This window comes from Myotis myotis, unplaced genomic scaffold (genome assembly GCF_014108235.1).
Source record: "Myotis myotis isolate mMyoMyo1 unplaced genomic scaffold, mMyoMyo1.p scaffold_m19_p_6, whole genome shotgun sequence".
Classification (NCBI taxonomy): Eukaryota; Metazoa; Chordata; class Mammalia; order Chiroptera; family Vespertilionidae; genus Myotis; species Myotis myotis.
In genome coordinates, this window is record NW_023416368.1 from 96,282,333 (window position 1) to 96,302,915 (window position 20,583).

The 20,583-nt window shown below is 46.7% G+C and overlaps 1 protein-coding gene and 1 pseudogene across 6 annotated transcripts in view; both read left to right on the forward strand.

Moving 5' to 3' along the window:
- Positions 1-20,583, forward strand: part of SNAP47 (synaptosome associated protein 47) — a 104,750-nt gene that overhangs the window by 24,153 nt on the left and 60,014 nt on the right. For 3 of the 6 annotated variants that reach the window (XM_036313792.1, XM_036313798.1, XM_036313797.1), the window contains exon 2: positions 1,094-1,637. In XM_036313792.1, coding sequence (XP_036169685.1) covers positions 1,138-1,637 — 500 coding nt within the window. In that variant the 5' untranslated portion in view covers positions 1,094-1,137. Of the gene's footprint in view, positions 1-62; positions 245-1,093; positions 1,638-20,583 lie in introns of all 6 variants that reach the window. The other 3 variants (XM_036313795.1, XM_036313793.1, XM_036313796.1) reach the window with 3 other exon arrangements.
- Positions 577-742, forward strand: LOC118659548 (annotated as a pseudogene).

Below are 20,583 nucleotides of genomic sequence, written 5' to 3' on the forward strand. Positions count from 1 at the left end.
AATTATAGATAAAATTATCCTATATAATAAAAGCCTAATATGCAAATTGCCACCTTGACCAGGAGTTCGAGTGCTCCCTATGAAGTACACTGACAAATAGGGAGCGGCGCGAAACATGGCGGGCGTTGGCAACTTGGCGCTGGCAGCAGGTGGCAGTGGAGGCACTGCCGGCCCCAATGGGCCCCGATGAGAGCAGAACCGCGGTGAGATGGTGGAGCAGGTGAGCAGGCGGCGCCAGGCCAAGGTGGGTGCAAGTGGGGCCTGATCGCCCCGCCAATTGCCCTGTCGACGATGACCAGCAGCAATGGTCGGGGGCCTGATGATTCAGGCGGAGCGGGGTGTGTGGGGGCCCGGGGGCCCAGGTGCTACTCAGGGCCCAGAGGTCAGCTGGGACCTGCCTTTCCATGCCAGACACTTGCGCTTCAATTGCTGGCCATGCCTAGGGACTGCACCCATCCACGAATTTCATGCACCAGGCCTCTAGTAAAACTATAAATATACACATATCACTCCATAATTGTATCAAACTCTATAAAAACTATTTGGAGTTGCAAGAGTGGAGAAGTTTGTCAGATTATTTTCTCTGTGATCGCTTTTTGGCTAAGATCAAGTGTAGTATCTGTTCATATCAGTTTAATATTTTTCTCTATGAAGTTAAGTTTATAAAAATTTCAAATGGAGACTCTTTGTTAGCTTAGAAACTTGTAAAGAATGTGTAGTGATACGGGTCATTACACCTCTTGGCGTAGTGGTTCCCAGCAGTTTTCTTCCTTCAGTTACATCCAGCTGTGGACTCTGGTCTGAGTGAGGGGTGCTCTGGTGGGCATAGAGCCCGGGGACCCTGGGGCTTTGGGAAGAACACAAGTCTGAGACATGGCCATGTCCACTCTGCTAAGTAGGACAAAGACTTCGTCTTGCCTATCACATGTGGGGTGAGAGCTCTTGCTAGGCAAGGACCCTGCTATGTGCTGGTGTCTTAGGTTTGTTCTGAATCCAAACCATTCTCTCACTGTTGATGTCCTAGTGTCTCTAGGTCAAGTGTGATGATACATTTTAGCCTGACATACCCACTAATTTGTCCCTTTTCCTTCAGAACAGGGTGGTCTTGACCTTGGTGGAGACTGACCCAGGAACCAGATGAGCAGAGACTTCTGCGTCCACACCTGGCCATGCTCCTATTATTTGGAACTTGAGAAGCGATGGGTTCCTGGAAAACTTTGGTTAACTTCACTCTCACTAAAATTTCTGACTGATAAAACTGGAGACTTTCTTGTCAGCTTTCCTCTTGCTGATATAATTGAGATCAAGAAAGAAGCTTCTTATTTTATCTTCAGTTCTGTCACCATCCTGGAAAAGGGCCATGTCAAGCACTGGTTCAGTTCCTTGCAGCCTAATCGGAATGTCGTTTTCCATATCATCGAACACTTCTGGAGAGAGTTGCTGCTATCTCAACCAGGAGGTGCTGTGGAGGCGTCATCCTCCCGCATGACCAAGGGGAAGGAGCTGACTGGTCTAATGGCCTGTTCCCAGAAGCGTCTAGAAGATGCAGCCAGAGTCCTACACTATCAGGGTGAGCAGCTGGACAGCATAACGAGCAGCCTGGACAATATGGAGTCTGACCTGGATGTGGCTGACAGGTAAAGAAAAGTACTGCAGCCTTAAGCTGCTCTTTTGGTGTCTTCCATATCTCATATTTAATACACATTCAGAAAACATGGGTTATACCTGCTGTGGACAGTTATACTGGGCTGGATGCTCTGGGCATGCAGATAGTAAGGGCACTGTTGCCAGATTTAGTGTAAGTCTTTAATGAGGATCAACTTATTCAGTCACCAGACAAGCAAAGAAGAGCATGGGGAAACTTGAGTCTGAGAGGCCAAGGAATTTGTTTGAGATCACACACACTAAGTTTGTTAGCATAGTTTATTTTTTTAGTAGTTTATTTTTTTTAATATATCTGTGGAGCAGCCAGGTTTCAAGGGAAACATTTTGGCTGCAGAAGTTACCACCTGAGCTGCGGGACCAGCAACTCTCAAAGCTTGGGTCTTGGGGCACTTCTATTCTCTTAAAAATTGAGGCTCCAAAGAGCTTTTATGGGTTATGTTATATTGACCATGTTTTCTAAAACTAAAAAATTAAAAATATTATCATTTAAAGAGTAAAATAATAAACTCATGACTTAGTAATGTAAGTAACATTTAAAAAATGACACCTTTATATTATTATATTATTACTAGAGGCCTGGTGCACGAAATTTGTTCACGGGTAGGGTCCCTAGTCCTGGCCGGCGATCAGGGCCGATCTGGGGTGACCAGTGGAGTGAGCGGGGGCCCCTGCTGGCACCTGCCTTGGCCAGCCTGGTGCCGCCCATTTGCCAGCCCTGCCCCCCGCCACTGCTGCTGGTCACTTCCAGGGAGGCGACCGGCGGGGCAATGGGGCGGGACCCCCGCTGGCACCTGCCTTTGGCTGGCCTGGGGCCTGTGGGCTGGGGGCAGCTCCTGCGTTGAGTGTCTGCCCCCGGGTGGTCAGTGCGTGTTATAACGACTGATCGTTCCACCGTTCGGTTGATTTGCAAAATGGCCCCTTAGGTGGTCATTTGACCGGGAGTTCAACCGGGAGACTGGGAGTTCGACCGCTTGCTATGACGTGCGCTGACCACCAGGGGACGGCGTGGAACATGGCAGGCATCGGCGATGTGGTGCTGACAGTGGGCAGCAGTGGAGGTGCTGCCAGCCCTGATGGGCCCCAATGAGAGTAGGACCACGGGGGGGTGGTGAAGCAGCTGAGCGGATGGGTGGCGCCAGGCCAAGGCAGGTGTGAGCGGGGGCCCAATCGCTCCACTGATTGTCCCGCAGATGGTGACCAGCGGCGGCGGTGGGAGCGAGGCTGCCACCTGGCTCCCTGGTGCTGAGGGAACTGGGTGGGGGGCGTGAGCCCAATCAATCATCCTGCAGGCGGGATGGTGGAGCAGGTGAGGGGGCAGTGCCAGGCCAAGGCGGGGAGCCAGGCAGAGCTGCAAGGCTGGGGGTGCAAGCTGTGGCTGCGAGGCTGGGGGTGCGAGCTGGGGCCTGATCTCCACAGGCCACCCCAAGTGACCCCACCCATGCACGAATTTGTGCACCAGGCCTCTAGTCCTGTGGTCGGCAAACTGCGGCTCGCGAGCCACATGCGGCTCTTTGGTCCCTTGAGTGTGGCTCTTCCTCAGCCTTAGGAGTACCCTAATTAAGTTAATAACAATGTACCTACCTATATAGTTTAAGTTTAAAAAATTTGGCTCTCAAAAGAAATTTCAGTCGTTGTACTGTTGATATTTGGCTCTGTTGACTAATGAGTTTGCCGACCACTGCTCTAGTCTATATATAAAACCTAAAAGACCGAATGACCAAACAACTGGTCGATCAGTCGCTATGATGTGCAATGATCATCAGGAGGAGCTCAACGCAGGAGCTGCCCCTGGTGGTCAGTGTGTTCCCACAGCGGGAGTGCCGCTCAACTGACAGTTGGGTGCCAGATGCCGGGCTCACAGTTGGCAAGTGCTGTGGCGGCACGAGCCTCTCCTGCCTCCACAGAAGTGCTACCAAGTGGCGGCGACAGCAGGCGCCTGGCCCGGGCTTGGGCTCCTCCCCAGCCGCCTGCTGCTACTGGTACTACTACATCCCCCAAGGGGTTCCGGATTGCAAGAGGGTGCAGGCCAGGCTGAGGGACCCCACTGATGCATGAATCCATGCATGAGGCCTCTAGTATTACATAAAAACCTGTTCAGTGAAGAATAGCACTGTTTGAGACATTGCACCTCTGTAAAGTGAGGCTTAGCAGAAGACATTGGGTTCCCATGCCTGCTGCTGCAGTGAATGCTCAGTACCCTTATAAAACCCTTGCCTGCACTGAGATACTAAGATGGGCTTTGGTACGAGAGTCCCCCATCTTCTCAGGTGACCAGCACTTCAATAAACCTCACTCTTCACTAGTACCTGCCTCACAAGTTTGGCTTTTGTGGTGACAGGCAGTTGAACCTTGGATTTAGTTTTTCTTTCTCTATTTTTATTGTATTTTTTATTGTTGATAGTATTACAGATATCTCCCCTTTTTACCCCCTTTACTCTAATCCTCCCAGCCTCTACCAACCCCCCATGTCTTCGCTACCCAATTACATATGTCCATACTATGCCTATCCTATCTAATAAAAGAGAAACATGGTAATTAGCCATACATCCGCTACCCTTCCCATTGGCTGATCAGGGCGATATGCAAATTAACTGCCAGCCAAGATGGCAGCTAATTTGCATACCGCAGGCAGGGAGGGCCAGCTTGAGCTGCTGTCCGGCTGTGTGGCGCCTAAGCCCCAACGCCAGCCGGGAGGGCAGTGTGCGGCCCTGAGTGGCGGGGGGCTTGGCGGCTCAAATAGCCGCCTAAACCACTCCCCCAGCCGGGACCCCTGTGTGTGGCCCTGGGCGGCGGGGGGGCTTGGAGGTGCGAACAAGCCGCCTAAACCATGCCCCCAGCCGGGACCCCTGTGTGAGGCCCAGGGTGGGCAGGGCCTCCGCAGCTGCAGTGTTCGGACCCAGGCCCCCAGCCTGTCCTGGGCTCTGTTCAAGGAGGGTCTGGGGGCCTGGGGTTTACTAAACTTTACTGGAGCTGCTCCCCACACCCCAGCCCCTGCCCCAGAACCACACTGCCCGCAGCAAGGCTCCTGGCAGCTTCCTGACAGGTGGGCAGCAGGAGAGCTGAGTAGAGCGGGGCTGCAGGGAGCCATGGAAGGGCTGGGCCGGGGGAGCCAAGCTCCCAGGGGTCTGAGGAGAGAGCCTGAAGGTAGAGGAACCTTTGGCAAAGTGGCTGCCAGGAGCCGAGGCCCTGGGGTCTGCAGGCGCACGGACAGGCCTCCGCCTGATGGGCGATCCTGGGCAAGCGCCATGGCTTCAGGGAAGCGGCTGGCCAGGAGGCAGGAGGCCCAAGGGGCGCAGAGCGGCACCAAGGTGGGGTGCACTGGAGGGGGCTCAGGCCTGGGCAGGGTGCTGGCAGGCAGATATGTGCCTCGCCCGCGGAGAGCGCGAGGTTCTGTAGTGGCCCCAAAAGGCGGGAAACAAGAGGCGATGACTGCAGGCGTGGAAGGACGCCTGGGCGGAGGGGCGCAGACTCGCAGCCCTGAGGCGGGTGTAGGGGGGCAGCGCCACCTCAGTGGAGGAGCGCCGCACTGCTGGGTAACCCACTGCGGCGGTTTGGTGAAGCTCCCCGCGCGGCCTGCACACTTGAGAGGCCAGGACTCCTGTTCCCGCCTTGGCCCAAAAACAAGCCTGCGCCCGCCCCACCCCCAGTTCTCGCCCCGCCCCATGGGGGTGCACACCTGCACGGTGAGTGCAAGCCTACCACCTGCTCCCCAGAAGAGGGGCAGTAAAGAATGGGGTGGGGCGGGGAGAGGAAAGAATGTGGAGCATCCATGATGAAGAGGTGCTTGAGAATGAGGTTTGGAAGCCTCACGGGGAGGTTTGTTCTGTTTGCCCTGCGGCTGTCCCTTAGGAAAGGTGGAGAGCCGGCTGTGAGGGCTCCTGCGCAAGGAGTCCAGTTCCATAGCCAACTGGAATTGGCCTCAGTTTCCTGCTCTGTAAAATGTGTTAAGCGTGTCCCAGTGCCTTCACTGAGCTTTGAGGGCCAATTGAGATACTTTATAAAGAAAATGAGGGAAGACATGAGAAAGAAAAGGAAGGGCAAGCAACACAAAAGAAAGATTGGAAAGAACCTGTAAACCTATTGTCACTTAAATACGGAATAGCGTCAACAGTGTTGTAATGACGATATGAAGCCAGGTGGGTACTGGAAATATCAGGGAACACTTTGTAAAGTATATGATTACCTAACCACTATTCTGTAACTAATATAAAACCTGAAACTAGTACAAAATAATATTGCATGTAAAGAAATGAAAGTAGGAGTGAAATTTTTCTAAATTTCAAAGTTTAAATAAAGGCTGCAAAGGAAGGAAGGGGGAAAATAAAAATAATGTTTTTCGTTTTACCACTTTATTGTCTTTTCAGTATATGAAAAAGACAGTTGTCTTTATATGGTGCTTTTATGCTTTTCTAAGTCATTATCTCATTTGATGTTCAGGGCAATTTAAAGACAAGATAATTATTCCCTCCACTATTCAAAGAAAGGAAATCTTGGTGCCTAGCCCCAATGATTCAATCGTCAATCCCTTATTGTAAAGCAGGGTTAGTGAAATTTTCTGTGAAGGGTCATATCTATACTAATAAAAGCCTTGGGGGTGATCTGGCCAGCTGGGAAGGGCAGTTGGGGATGATCAGGCCGGCAGGGGAGTAGTTAGGCGTCAATCAGGCTGGCAGGGGAGCTGTTAGGGGGCGATCAGGCTGGCACACAGGTGAGTGGTTAGGAGACAGCGGTCCAGGATTGTGAAAGGGATGTCCAACTGCCGGTTTAGGCCCGATCCCGGCAGTCGGACATCCTGGGATCAGGCCTAAACCAGCAGTCGACATCCCCCAAAGGGTCCGAGATTGGAGAGGGTGCAGGCTGGGCTGAGGGACACCCTCCTCCCGTGCACGAATTTCGTGCACCGGGCCACTAGTCTATAATAATAAAAGCATAATATGCTAATTAGACAGGACAGCCGAATGACCTTCTGGATGTCCTTCCGGATGACCTTCTGGAACCACCAGTGGGCGGTGGCAGGACCAGCGAGCCTGTACCGCCAGGCCAGCCATGGCGGTCCTGGCACACCCCCCCCCCCCCCCCCCCCCGCCCTCTGCAGAGGCCATGGAAGAGGCCATGGTGCAGCCCAGTCCCTACGTCACTCCTTCCGCAGAGGCCACGGAAGAGGCCATGGTGCAGCCCAGTCCCTACGTCACTCCTTCCGGAGAGGCGGCAGGAGAGACGACACCAGCACCGGGCCTGCACCTCCACCCATCCCGGCACCACTCCTTTCGCAGAGGTGACTGGAGAGGCTGTGGTGCAGGCCCGGTCCTGGTGCCACACCTTCTGCAGAGGAGGGGGGGACGGGGCAGCACAGTTCCCAGAGCCTCCACAGAGGCGGGACAGGGTGCGACCACGGCGCCTCAACTCCCACGGCCCCTCCCCTGGCCAGGCCGGTCCCAGATCACTCCCCCTCACCAGTGGGCGGGGGGCAGGGCCAGCACTAAGGAGCAGTGAGCCTGGCTTCTGATTGAGTGGCACTCTGCCCCCCGTCCCCTCTCAGCCAGAAGCTGGGCTCACTGCTAGTGAGTGTGGCGGAGGTAGAGTGAGCCCCTCCCGCCTCCACAGCAGGCGGGCGGTAAGGAGGGAGGGGTCATGTACTGCAAGAGCCCCAGACTGCAAGAGGGATGTCTGAGTGCCAGTTTAGGCCCGATCCCCGGGAAGTCCTGGATTGTGAGAGGGTACAGGCCAGGCTGAGGAAACAGCCCCCTTCTGTGCACAAATTTCGTGCACCCGGCCTCTAGGCTCTCTATATAAAAGCCTAAGTGACCATTACAACTGGCCAGTAGCTATGACATGCACTGACCACCTGAGGGCAGATACTCAATGCAGGAGCTGCCCCCTGGTGGTTAGTGCGCTCCCACTGCCAACCTCCCTTGTTCAGCCAGCCTCCTGTGGTCCCTTCCCCTGGCCGGCCAGGTGGTCTGTGCACTCCCACAGCCTACCTCCCATGGCCAGCCAACCTCCCGCAATCCCTCCCTCTCCCCGGCTGGCTGGCCTCGATTGGGACTGGGCAAGATGACCCTGATTGCCGGCCAGGCCGAGGGACCCCACCCATGCACGAAATACTCTAGTAAGTATATAAGTTCTTTGGTTTATCTCTTCTCGTTCCCTGAATCCCACATCGAGGTATGTCAGTCTGTTCCATGCCTCCCTGCTTTGGGTCGTATTTTGTTTGTCAATTCATTCTGCTCATTAGATTCCATAAATAACTGAGATCATGTTATATTTGTCTTTCTCAGATTGGCTTATTTTACTTAGCATAATATTTTCCAGGTCTATCCATGCTGTTCCAAAGGGTAAGAGATCCCTCTTTTTTACAGTTGCATAGTATTGCATTGTGTAAATGTTCCACAGCTTTTTTATCCATTCATCTACTGATGGGCACTTGGGCTCTTTCTAAATCCTTGCTTTTGTAAATAACATTGCTGTGACATAGGGGTGCATATATTCTTTCTGATTGGTGTTTTGGGGTTTTAGGATATATTCCTAGAAGTGGGATTGCTGGCTCAAAGGGAAGTTCCGTTTACAATATTTTGAGGAAACTCCATACTGTTTTCCATAGTGGCTGCACCAGTCTGCATTCCTACCAGCAGTGAACTAATGTTCCCTTTTCTCCACATCCTCACCAGCATTTGTTGTTTGTTGATTTTTTTTATGATAGCCATTCTGACATGTGTAAGGTGATATTTCATTGTGGTTTTAATTTGCATTTCTCTGATAATTAGTGACTTTGAGCATTTTTTCATATGTTTCTTGGCCATTTGTATGTCCTCTTTGGAGAAATGTCTATTCAGGTCTTCTGCCCATTTTTTAATTGGATTGTTTGTCTTCCTTTTGTTAAATTGTATGAGTTCCTTATAACCTCTAATTGGATGCATCACCAGCAAATATGTCCTCCCATGCAGTAGGTTCTCTTGTCATTCTGATAGTGGTTTCTTTTGCTGTGCACACGCTTTTTATTTTGATGCAGTCCTATTTGTTTATTTTCTCCTTAGTTTCCTTTGTTCTAAGAGATATATCTGTAAACATATTGCTATATGAGATGTTTGAGATTTTACTGCCTGTGTTCTCTAAGTTTTTTATGGTTTCATGCCTTACAGTTAAGTCTTTTATCCATCTTGAGTTCATTCATATGTAGGGTGTAAGTTGGTGGTCTAGTTTCATCTTTTTGCATGTGTTTGTCCAGTTTTCCCAGCACCATTTGTTGAAGAGACTGTCTTGATTCCATTGTATGTTCTTGCCTCCTTTGTCAAATATTAATTGACCATAATGGTGTGGGTCAATTTCTCGGGTCTCTGTTCTGATTTATTGGTATATATGCCTGTTCTTGTGCCAGTTCCAGGCTGTTTTGGTTATAATGGCTTTGTAGTGTAGTTTGATATCTGGTATTGTGATCCCTCCAACTTCTTCTTTCTCAAGATTGCTGTAGCTATTTGGGGTCTTTTGTGGTTCCATATAAATTTTTGGAGTATTTGTTCTAGTTCTGTGAAGTATGTCATTGGTATTTTAATAGGGATGGTGTTGAATATATAGATTGCTTTGGGTAGTATAGACATTTTAATTATATCAATTCTTCCAATCCATGAACATGGTATACATTTCCATTTGTTTGTATCTTCCTGTATTTCTTTTTTCAGTGTCATAGTTTTCCATGTACAGGTCTTTTACCTCCTTGGCTAAGTTTATTCCTAGGTATCTTTTTTTGTTGCAATGATAAATGGAATTGCTTTTTTAGTTTCTCTTTCTGAGAGTTCATTATTGGTGTATAAAAATGCCATTGATTTCTGGATATTAATTTTTTGTCCTGCTATCTTGCCAAATTCTTTTATTAAATCTAGTATTATTCTGGTGGAATCTTTAGAGTTTTCTATGTACAATATCATGCCATCTGCGAATAATGACAGTTTTACTTTCTCCTTTACAGTTTGGACGTCTTTTATCTCTTTTTCTTGCCTGATTGCTGTGGCTAGGTTTTCCAGTACTATCTATACTAATAAAAGGGTAATATGCTAATTAGACCGGACATCCTTATAGACAAAGCCATGATGGCAGGGCCAAGGCAGAGGTGGTTAGGGGCGATTAGGCCAGCAGGGGAGAGCAGTTAGGGTGATCAGGCCGGCAAGGGAGAGCAGTTAGGGGGATCAGACCAGCAGTGGAGAGCAGTTAGGGGGATCAGTCCGGCAGTGCAGAGCAGTTAGAGGGATCAAGCTGGCAGGCAGGTGAGTGGTTAGGGGGTTCAGGCTGGCAGTCAGGTGAGCAGTTAGGAGCCAGCAGTCCCGGATTGTGAGAGGGATGCCCAACTCCCAGTTTAGGCCCGATCCCACAGACCGGCCTTGGACATCCCCTGAAGGGTCCCAGATTGAAAAGGGTGCAGGCCAGGCTGAGGGAACCATCCCCCCACCCCCTTCCTGTGCACAGATTTTGTGCACCGGGCCTCTAGTGTTGAATAAGAGTGGTGAAAGAAGACATCCTTGTCTTGGTTCCTGTTCTTAAGGGAAACACTTTTAGGTTTTGCCATTGACTATTATGTTGGCTGTAGGTTTGTCATATATGACCTTTATTATGTTGAGGTATGATACTGCTATTCCCATTTTACTGAGAGTTTTTATTAAAAAAGGGTGCTGGATTTTATCAAATGCTTTTTCTGCATCTATTGATATGATCTTGTGATTTTTCTTTCAGTTTGTTTATGTGATCAGTCATGTTTATTGATTTGGAATATTATTATTATTATTATTTTTTAAATATATTTTTTATTGATTAAGATATTACATATGTGTCCTTGTCCCCACGTTACCCTCTACCCCCCAACCACCACCCCCCTGCTCATGCCCTCACCCCCCCCCGTTGTCCATGTCCATTGATTAGGCCTATATGCTTGCATATAAGTCCTTTGGTTGATCTTTCCCCCTTACCCCCACCCTCCCCTACCTTTCCTCCAAGTCCCGACAGTCCAATCAATGCCTCTCCGTCTCTGGATCAGTCCTTGTTCATCAGCTTATGTTGTTCATTATATTCCACAAATGAGTGAGATCATGTGGTATTTATCTGCTCTCCAGTTCCATCCATGCTGTGGCAAATGGTAAGAGTTTCTTTTTCTTCTTCCTCTTCTTAAAGAATACCTTTCAGCATTTCATATAATGCTGGTTTGGTGGTGATGAACTCCTTTAGCTTTTTCTTATCCGTGAAGCTCTTTATCTGACCTTCTATTCTGAATGATAGCTTTGCTGGATAAAGTAATCTTGGTTGCAGGTTCTTGCTATTCATCACTTTGAATATTTCTTGCCACTCTCTTCTGGCCTGCATGGTTTCTGTTGAGAAATCAGCTGACAGTCGTATGGGTACTCCCTTGTAGGTAACTGACTGTCTTTCTCTTGCTGCTTTTAAGATTCTCTCTTTATCTTTTGCTCTTGGCATTTTAATTATGATGTGTCTTGGTGTGGTCCTCCTTGGATTCCTTTTGTTTGGGATTCTCTGCGCTTCCTGGACTTGTAAGTCTATTTCTTTCACCAGGTAGGGGAAGTTTTCTATCATTATTTCTTCAAATAGGTTTTCAATATCTTGCCCTCTCTCTCCTTCTGGTACCCCTATAATTCTGATGTTGGTACGCTTGAAGTTGTCCCAGAGGTTCCTTACACTATCTTCATATTTTTGGAATCTCTTTTCTTTTTTCTTTTTCGGTTGGGTATTTTTTGTTTCTTTGTATTTCAAATCTTTGACTTGATTCTTGGGATCCTCTTGTCTGCTGCTGGATCTCTGTAAATTATTCTTTATTTCAGTCAGTGTATGCTTAATTTCTAGTTGGTCCTTTTTCATGTCCTCCATGGTCTCACTATACTTATTGAGGGATTCATTAAATTTATCGGCGGTTTTCATAAAATTCTTGAAAAACCTTATAAACGTGGCCTTGAACTCTATATCCAATCGTTTGCTTTCCTCCATTTCTGCCATTTGTGACCTGTTTCTTTGTCTCCGCATTTTGGCAGCTTCCCTGTGTTGATAGAGTGGCCCTGTGCGCCAGGTGTCCTGTAGGGCCCAGTAGCTCAGCTTCCCCAGTTACCTGGGGTGGACACTCTTGGTGCACTCTTGGTGCCTTGGTTGTTGTAGGATCACTGGGAGGAATTGACCTCCAGGCCAATTGGCTGTGAGAATCAGCTGTGTCTAAAGTGGGAGAACTTCTGTGCTGAAGACACCCTTCTGGGGCAAGACTTGCTTCAGTGGGGCTTTGGTGCTCACTGAGTCTGCTCCCTGAGTGTGTCCCTTATGGATCTGAGCAGTTGCAATCTGGATGGTCCCCCTCTGACCACTGGGTACAGTGGCTCCTGGATCTAAGGAGGTGCTAATTCAGCCTCTGCCTGAGGCCACACAGCAGGAGCCACGAAGAGGCTCAGCTGTGAAGCAATGCAAGCCGCTGCGGGGCCTTGGGCCTTCTCTTGGAAGTTCAGGGTCTGCCTGGTTCGGCTGCAGTTAGGTACATTCACATGCAAAAGCCTCTGCCGCAGCCTGGGTGGGGCGGGGTCTCAGGGAGTCAAAGGGCGGAGAAAGCAGCTATGGCCGATTCTCCGCCCGGAGTCGCGCGTCTCAGTGTCCCGGTAACGGCTGCAAGCACCTCTGAGGGAAAGCCGCCCTCAAGTTCGCCCGCTGCCGGACAGACCAGCCTCTCCCCGTATGAGTCCTGGGTCCCCAGAGACTTCCCGGAACCAGAGTTCAGAGCCCTCGGGAGCTTGTGGTTCAAAAAGACAGCCGCGTCCTCAGGCGCCACCCCCTTTCCTCGCGCGCGCGAGCCGCCGTACCTCTGCACTTCACCTCCGCAGCGCCTCTGGCTCTCAGCGTGCTTTTCTTTCCTTCTAGTTGTAGAATTTACACTCAGCCAGCCTTCCTGTTGTTCTGGATGATGTTTGCTCAGTCCTTTGCGGTAATTTTCAATTGTTGTGTGAGGCGACAATTTCCCGGTGTTTACCTATGCCGCCATCTTAGTTTCAGTCCTGATTTGGAATATTATACCAGCCTTGCATCCCTGGAATAAATCCCATTTGGTCATGGTGTATGATCTTTTTAATATATTGCTGGATCCGATTTGCTAAGATTTTGTTGAGGATTTTAGTATCTATGTTCATCGGGATATTGGCCTGTAATTCTCCTTATTTGTAGTGTCTTTATCTGGTTTTGGTATGAGGATAATGCTGTCCTCATAAAAAGAGTTTGAAAGTGTTCCTTCCTCTTGGATTTTTTGGAATATTTTGGGGAGGATAGGTGTTAGTTCTTCTTTGAATGTTAGGTAAAACTCCCCTGTGAAGCCATCTGGACCAGAGCTTTTATTTGCTTAGAGTTTTTAAATTACTGCTTCTATTTCATCAGTTGTTATTGGCCTACTCATGTTTTCTGATTCTTTCTGATTGAATTTTGGAAAATTATATGTTTCTAGGAATTTGTCTATTCATCCACATTGTCCAGCTTGTAGGCATATGGTTGTTCATAGTATTTGCTTATAATCCTTTGTACTTCTGTGGTGTCCCTTGTTATATTGCCTCTTTCATTTCTGATTTTATTTAATTGGGTCCTCTCTGTTTTTTGATGAGTCTGGTTAGGGCCGTGGTCGGCAAACTGCAGCTCGTGAGCCACATGCGGCTCTTTGGCCCCTTGAGTGTGGCTCTTCCTAAGCTTTAGGAGTACCCTAATTAAATTAATAACAATGTACCTACCTATATAGTTTAAGCTTAAAAAATTTGGCTCTCAAAAGAAATTTCAGTCGTTGTACTGTTGATATTTGGCTCTGTTGGCTAATGAGTTTGCTGACCACTGGTTAGGGGTTCATCAATATTGTTTATTTTTTCAAGAAACCAGCTCTTGGTTTCATTGATCTTTTGTATTGTTTTTTTTTTGTTTTTTTTTGTCTCTATGTTATTTATTTCTGCTCTTTTATTTATTATTTCCTTCCTTCAACTTTGGGGTTTTCTGGCTGTTCTCTTTCTAATTCATTTAGTTGTAGATTTAGATAGTTTATTAGTACTTTTTTTTTTGTTTCTTGAGGTAGGCCTGTAGTACTATGAACTTCTCTCTCAGGACTGCTTTTGCTGTGTCCCATAGGTTTTTTGTGGTTGTGTGTTCATTTTCATTTTTTTCCAGGAAGTTTTTAATTTCTTTCTTGACCCCATTGATAACTCATTTATTGCTTAGTGACATGCTCTTTAGCCTCCATGTATTTGAGTGTTTTTTAGTTCTTTTATGGTAATTGATTTCTAATTTCATGTCATTGTGATCTGAGAAGATGCTTGGTATTATGTCAGTCTTTTTGAATTTATATAGATTTGTTTGTGCCCTAACATGTGGTCTAGCTTTGAAATTGTTCCATGTGCACTGGACAAAAGTATATATTCTGTTGCTTTGTGGTAAAATGTTCTGTAAATATTCGTTAGATTCCTCTGATCTAGTGTGCCATTTAAGGCCTCTGTTTCCTTGTTAGTTTTTTTCTGGAAGATCTATCCAGTGATGTCAGTGGGGTGTTAAAGTCCCCTACTATGACAGTATTGCTGTCAGTTTCTTCCTTAACGTCCATCAAATACATGACCCAAGACTTTGAGGGGATATAAAGAAAAAGAGAGAAAGGAGGAGGAGGAGTAGGGGGAGGTGGGGGAGAAATGGCAACTAGATGTACTGGTTAATAATGCGGATTTTGTAATCAAAGAAAACACAATAATTTCAACAGAAACATCAAAAGTGCTTTATTCAAAGTAATGTCCATCGCTAGCTACACATTTCCCCCATCTTTCAGGTAATTTGTGGATACCGTCCGAATAGAACTTTTCTTGTTTTGAGGCAAACGATTCAGAAACCCAATTTTCCACTTCTTCCTACGTTTTGAAGTGCGTGGGCCATTGATCAGAACAAGTGGTAATCTGAAGGAGCAAGGTTTGGTGAATACAGCGGGTGGGTTAATACTTCCCAGACAAGATCTTTTAACGTGTCTTTAACTGGTTTTGGTGTGATGATATGTCATCATGAAGCAAAATTACTTTGCCGTGTCTTCTGGCACATTCTGGTTGTTCCACGATCAAAGTGTAGTTCAAATTGATTATTTGTTGTTGGTAGCGATCAGTATTAATGGTTTCACCCTGGTTTTAGCTCATAATACACCACACCTTCCAAATGCAGAACGTTGTCTTCTTTCCAAAGTGATTTGGCCTTGAAGTTGATGTTGATGGTTGACCTGGATCAACCCAGATTTTATGCATTTGGGATTTTCAAAATCCACTTTTCATCGCCAGTCACAATTCGATGCAAAAAAGACTTTCTATAAGCATAACCAATGGACATAAGACACTGGGGGATAGGGGAGGCTAGGGGACTGTCTAGGGCGGGGGGATAAAATGGACACATATGTAATACCCTTTGTAATACTTTAAGCAATAAATAAAAAAAAACAAAACAAAACAACAAAAAAAGTCTTTCATGCCGTTGAAGCAACATTTTACTGATGACTTTTCGGTTTTCCATTTGTCTTTTGTTCAGTTGATGTGGCACCTATTTTCCTTCCTTTAAAATCTTTCCCATTGCTTGTAAACAGTCGGAAATTGTTTGCTGAGCAGCGTTTAATCTTTCTGCAAGTTGTTTTTGAGTTTGACACGCATCTTCATCCAATAATGCCTGTAGTTGTTGGTCTTCAGACTTTTTCTGTTGACCTGGACGTTCTTTGTCTTTCACATTGAAATCATCACTTTTAAAGTGTTTAAACCAGAGTTCACAAGTATCTTGAGATGGAGCATGTTCACCATAAGCTTCCCGAAGTATTCAGCAACACTTTTCTTCAAAATAAACTAATGAATTAAAACTTCCTGCAAATACTCTTTTTTTGGCACAAAATTCGACATTTTTAAGCGTAAAAATATCTATGATGATAACACCTTCAGAAAATTTGACATATGAATTTTTGAAGCTTGTTGTCATACAACAAAATAACACACATATCAAATCGCATATATATCAACATATGTGTAATTCCATCTATTGAAAAAAATTCGCATTATTAACCGGTACAGCTAGTATATGGAAGCAAAGAAAAAGCCAAAGAACTAGTATAGGGAGAAAAAAGAAAAGGAAACAAAATAAATGAAATAATAATGAATTTAAAATATAGTAATAACGGACATATTAAGATATAGATAGGAAGAGTAAAATGGGAAAAAATGAGAAAAACAAAGTAAAATAAGATAATAACAATGAGAATATACAAAAGTAGAATAGAATCAAAGGGAAGAGAGAAATTAGAGCTATGCAAGGAAAATAGAAGAAAGAAAAAAGGATTAAGCAAACAACAAAAACAAAAATACACATACACACACACACACACACACACACACACACACACCAAAAAACAAAACCACACACATTCACTGAAAATCCTTTGGGTCCACTATTTGTGGAGCTTGCCGGATTTTTCTCTGATGTTGTTCAATCTGGTCTCTTGGTGTTTGTATCTTGGGAGCTTCCTGGGAGCTTTTCTCATGCAGTTCAATGTGAGTCCCTGTGCCTTTCTGGCTCTGGGCAACCTGATTGAGGTCCTAGAGGTTGAAGCCCCTAGTGGTCCAGCAGGTGGGGACTCCTAGCCCAGAGGCTGGGTCTGCCTCAAGTCTCACACCTTGATTGTCCCTGTTCTGAGCTGTACTGCCTTCCCTGACAGAGCTGGGCTCTGTTGGGATATCCTGGTCTTGGCCGGGATGGTTTGATCAGACTCGTGTTATGGGTGGTGCCAGTAGCTTATAGGAAGGTGGGGGTAGCCCTTCTTCTCCTTCTAATACCTCATCAGCTCTGCCTGGTTTGCTGGCACCTGCAGGGGCACAGATTTCCTGCCTCGGGCTGTTCCCTCTTGCCTCAGGTCACTGCAGGTCAGGTCAGAAGCATGTGTTTTGTGTTCCAGGTGGGAGGGCTGATCCCTTCCTGGACCTACTGTCCAGCATCTTTTCTGCTCACTAGCACGAGTTCCTCCAAGAAATAGATTCAATGTTGGGTGTGTCCTTCAGACCCCTCCAGTGTAGGTTGGCCCTAAGCTCCACTGTATGGTCCTTCCCACTGGTCAGGAGGAGCTTCCCAGACTGCACTATGGTGGGGTGCCAGCACTACTCTATCCAGGTACTTCAGCCCCAGGCTTCCACTGCTGCACCCACTCTGCAGTCTCCACAGCCAGTGCCCTCGGGCCTCCTCTCTGTCCTAGGCATTCCCGTCTCACCTACAGATCTGCAGCCTCTTTAGTATCCTCAGGTCCTAAGTTCTAATAGGTCCAGCTCAGGGGAGGTTAAACCCACCTCCTAGCCTTCAGTGCTTTTCCTGCCCGTGAGCCCTGTCAGTGGAGCTGAGCAGCTGGACTCAAGGGCGGTGGTGGCAGCACAGTAGTGGTGGCAGTGGGTGAATACATGGCAGGAGCAAGAGTCCTGCTGGGTCAGTGGTGGTCGCACAGTGGTGCCATAGAGTCCAGGTTGTGTTCCCGTCAGGCTCACAGGTTCAGGCTGGATATGTGCCATAGGTGCAGAGGTTCCACAGGTGTCTGTTGCAGGTGTGTGGGGACTGGGTTGTGACCTCTGTGAGTACATGGGGCCCAGGGCTGGGTGCACATGGTTTTGATCCTAGGCTGTGGTGAGTCTGGGTGGTTGCGAGGCTTGGTACCCAGCCACTGCTGTTCCCCAGAGCCTCCTCCCAAGGAGGACCTTGTAAATCCTTTAAGATGACGGCTCTCCTAGGTGGAGCTGTGCCCAGGGAGTGCCTGTGGTGGCAGCAGTGGTTCCTTGTGGCAGTAGTGCGAGGTCCCACAGATGTCAGCTGAAGGCACGCAGGGTCCTGCTGGTGTTCACTTACTTAGGTGCACGGTCCAGGCAGTGTCTGCTATGAGCACCCGGGGTCTGGGTTGTGTCCTTGGGGTGCGGGTAGGGTCTAGGGTGGGGTGCCTGTGGTTTCAGGCCTAGGCTGCGGCTAGTCTGGGTGGTGGTGAGGCTGGGCACCTAGCCACTGCTGCTCCATGCAGCCTCCTCCCAAGGAGGTATATTGTATTTTATATGTTACTAATCCTCCAGTATAATTTTAAAAGCAGTATTTTTTGCAGTTGTCATTTGAATCAGTTAGGAAAAGTAAACAAGAAGATTTATATTATCTAATTACCTACATGGTTCCCTTTACCAGTGTTCTTTGTTTCTTTGTAGGGATTTGAGTTTCCTTCTGGGGGTGTCATTTCATTTCAGCCCAAGAACTTTCTTTAGGTTTTCGTTTTCATTTTTGTTTTTGTTTTTGCGTGAGGCGGGCCTGCGACCAGTGAATCCCTCAGTATTTGTTTGGAATTGTCTTTATTTTGCTTTGTGGGGTTTTTTTTTAAGGATAGTTTTGCTGGATATAGAATTCTCCACTGACAGTTTTATTTCTTTCAGAACTTTGCATATATCATCCCAGTAACTTCTGGTCTCCATTGTTTCTGATAGAGGTCATCATAATATTATGGTTCTCTTATTCATGATAAATCATTTTTCTGTTACTGTTTTCAAAGCGTTCTTTTTTTGGTTTTCAAAAGTTTGGCTAAGATGTATCAGATGTAAATCTCCTTGTTTCACCTGCTTGATGTTTGTTTAGCTTCTTGGATTCATAAGTTATTGTGCTTTCACCCCCCTCAAATTTGGGGGATTTAGACTATTCAGATAATTTTTCTGTACCTTTCTCTCTCTCCTGCTCCTCTCAACCTTGTTATATGTATGTTGGTAGTGTGTTTAATGGTATCCTCCAAAGGAACTGTTCATTTTTCTTAATTCTTTTTTTCTGATATTAAGATTGTATGACTTATTTTTTTGTCTTCAAACACTGATTCTTCTGTCATTTTAAATCTATTGAACCTCTCTAGTGAAGTTTTTTTTCCATTACTGTACTTTTAAAATTGGGACATAATTGACATATAATATCGTATTCGTTTTAGGTATACAATATAATGATTTGATGTATGTATATATTGTGAAATGATCACCACAATTTGTTTAGTTAACATTCATTACCACGTATTGTTTTTTTCTTATGAAAATAACTGTTAAAATCTATTCTTTTAGCAACTTTCAAATATACAGTACAATATTGTTAACTATACTCACCATGCTGTACATTACAGTCCCAACACTTATTTGTCTTATAACAAAAGTTTGTACCTTTTGACCACCTTCACCCATTTCATTCATTCCCCCAAACCCTGCTTCTGGCAACCACCAATACTAGAGGCCCAGTGCACGAAATTCGTATGGGGGGGGGTGTCCCTCTCAGTCCAGCCTGTACCTTCTCCAATCTGTGACCCCTCGGGGGATGTCCCACTGCTGGTTTAGGCCCGATCCTGGGGATTGGGCCTAAACTGGCAGTTGGACATACCTCTCACAATACCTCTCACTGGCTCCTAACTGCTCACCTGCCTGCCTGTCTGATCACCCCTAACTGCCTTCCTTGCTGGCATGGTAACCCCCAACTGCCCCCCCTGCTGGCCTGGTCGCCCCCAACTTCCTCCCTGCTGCCAGCCTGGTCACCCCCAATTGCCCCCCCCCCTCCCTGCAGTCTTGTCACCCCACATAGCCTGCTGTTCGGTTATTTGGTCACCCCTCACTGCCCCCCTGTAGGCCTGGTCTCCCCACGCAGCCCACTGCTCAGTTGTTTTGTCATCCCTCACTAACCCCCCTGCCAGCCTGGTCGCCCCATGTAGCCCGCTGCTCAGTCATTTGGTCGGCCCTCACTAACCCCCCGCCGGCCTGGTCATCCCACGCAGCCCGCTGCTCAGTCATTTGGTCGGCCCTCACTAACCCCCCGCCGGCCTGGTCATCCCATGCAGCCCGCTGCTCAGTCATTTGGTCGGCCCTCACTAACCCCCCGCCGGCCTGGTCATCCCACGCAGCCCGCTGCTCAGTTGTTTGGTCGCTGCTCAGTTGTTTGGTCGTTCCTCACTAACCCCCCTGCCGGCCTGGTCACCCCACGCAGCCCGTTCGGTCGTCATTTGGTTGTTTCGGTTGCGATGGTCACTTAGGCTTTTATATATACAGATTCCATATAACTTGTTTCACTTAGAATAATGCTCTAAAGTCCATCCATGTTGTTACAGATGGCAGTATTTCCCTATTTCTTATGGCTGAATAATATCTGTGTTATTATCAAATTTATAATATCAAATTTTCTTTATCCATTCTTTTCTCAGTCAACACTTAAGGTTGTTTCTATGTCTTGGCTATTGTAAATAATGCTGCTATTGGGGTGCAGATATCTTTTTGGGATAGTTATTTTGTTTTCTTCAAATTCATACCCCAAAGTGAAATTGCTGGATTATTATAGTAGTTCTACTTTTAATTTTTTGAGGGACCGCTATACTGTTTTCCATAGTGGCTGCACCAATTTACATTCCCACCAACAGTGCATAGGGCTCTCTTTTCTCCACATCCTTGCCATTGCTTGTTATTTCTTCTCTTTTTGATATTAGCCACTCTAATAGGTGTCAGGTAATATCTCATTGTGGTTTTGATTTGCATTTTCCAGATGATTAGTGATGTTGAATGCCTTGTCATGTGTCTATCGGCCATCTGTATGTATATCTCCTTTGAAAAAATATCTATTCAAATACTGTTCTCATATTTTAATTGGATTGGTGTTTGTTTTTTCTACTGAGTTCTTTAGATATTTTGGGTATTAACTCCTTATCAAATACATGAATGATTTGCAAATATTCTCTTATCCTGTAGGTTGCCTTTACATTTTGTTGGTGGTTTTCGTTGCTGTGCACAAGCCTGTTAGCTTGATGTAATTCCACTCATTTTTGCTTTTATTGTCATCTTAAAAAATCATTGCCAAGACTAATGTCTAGAACAGTGATGGCGAACCTTTTGAGCT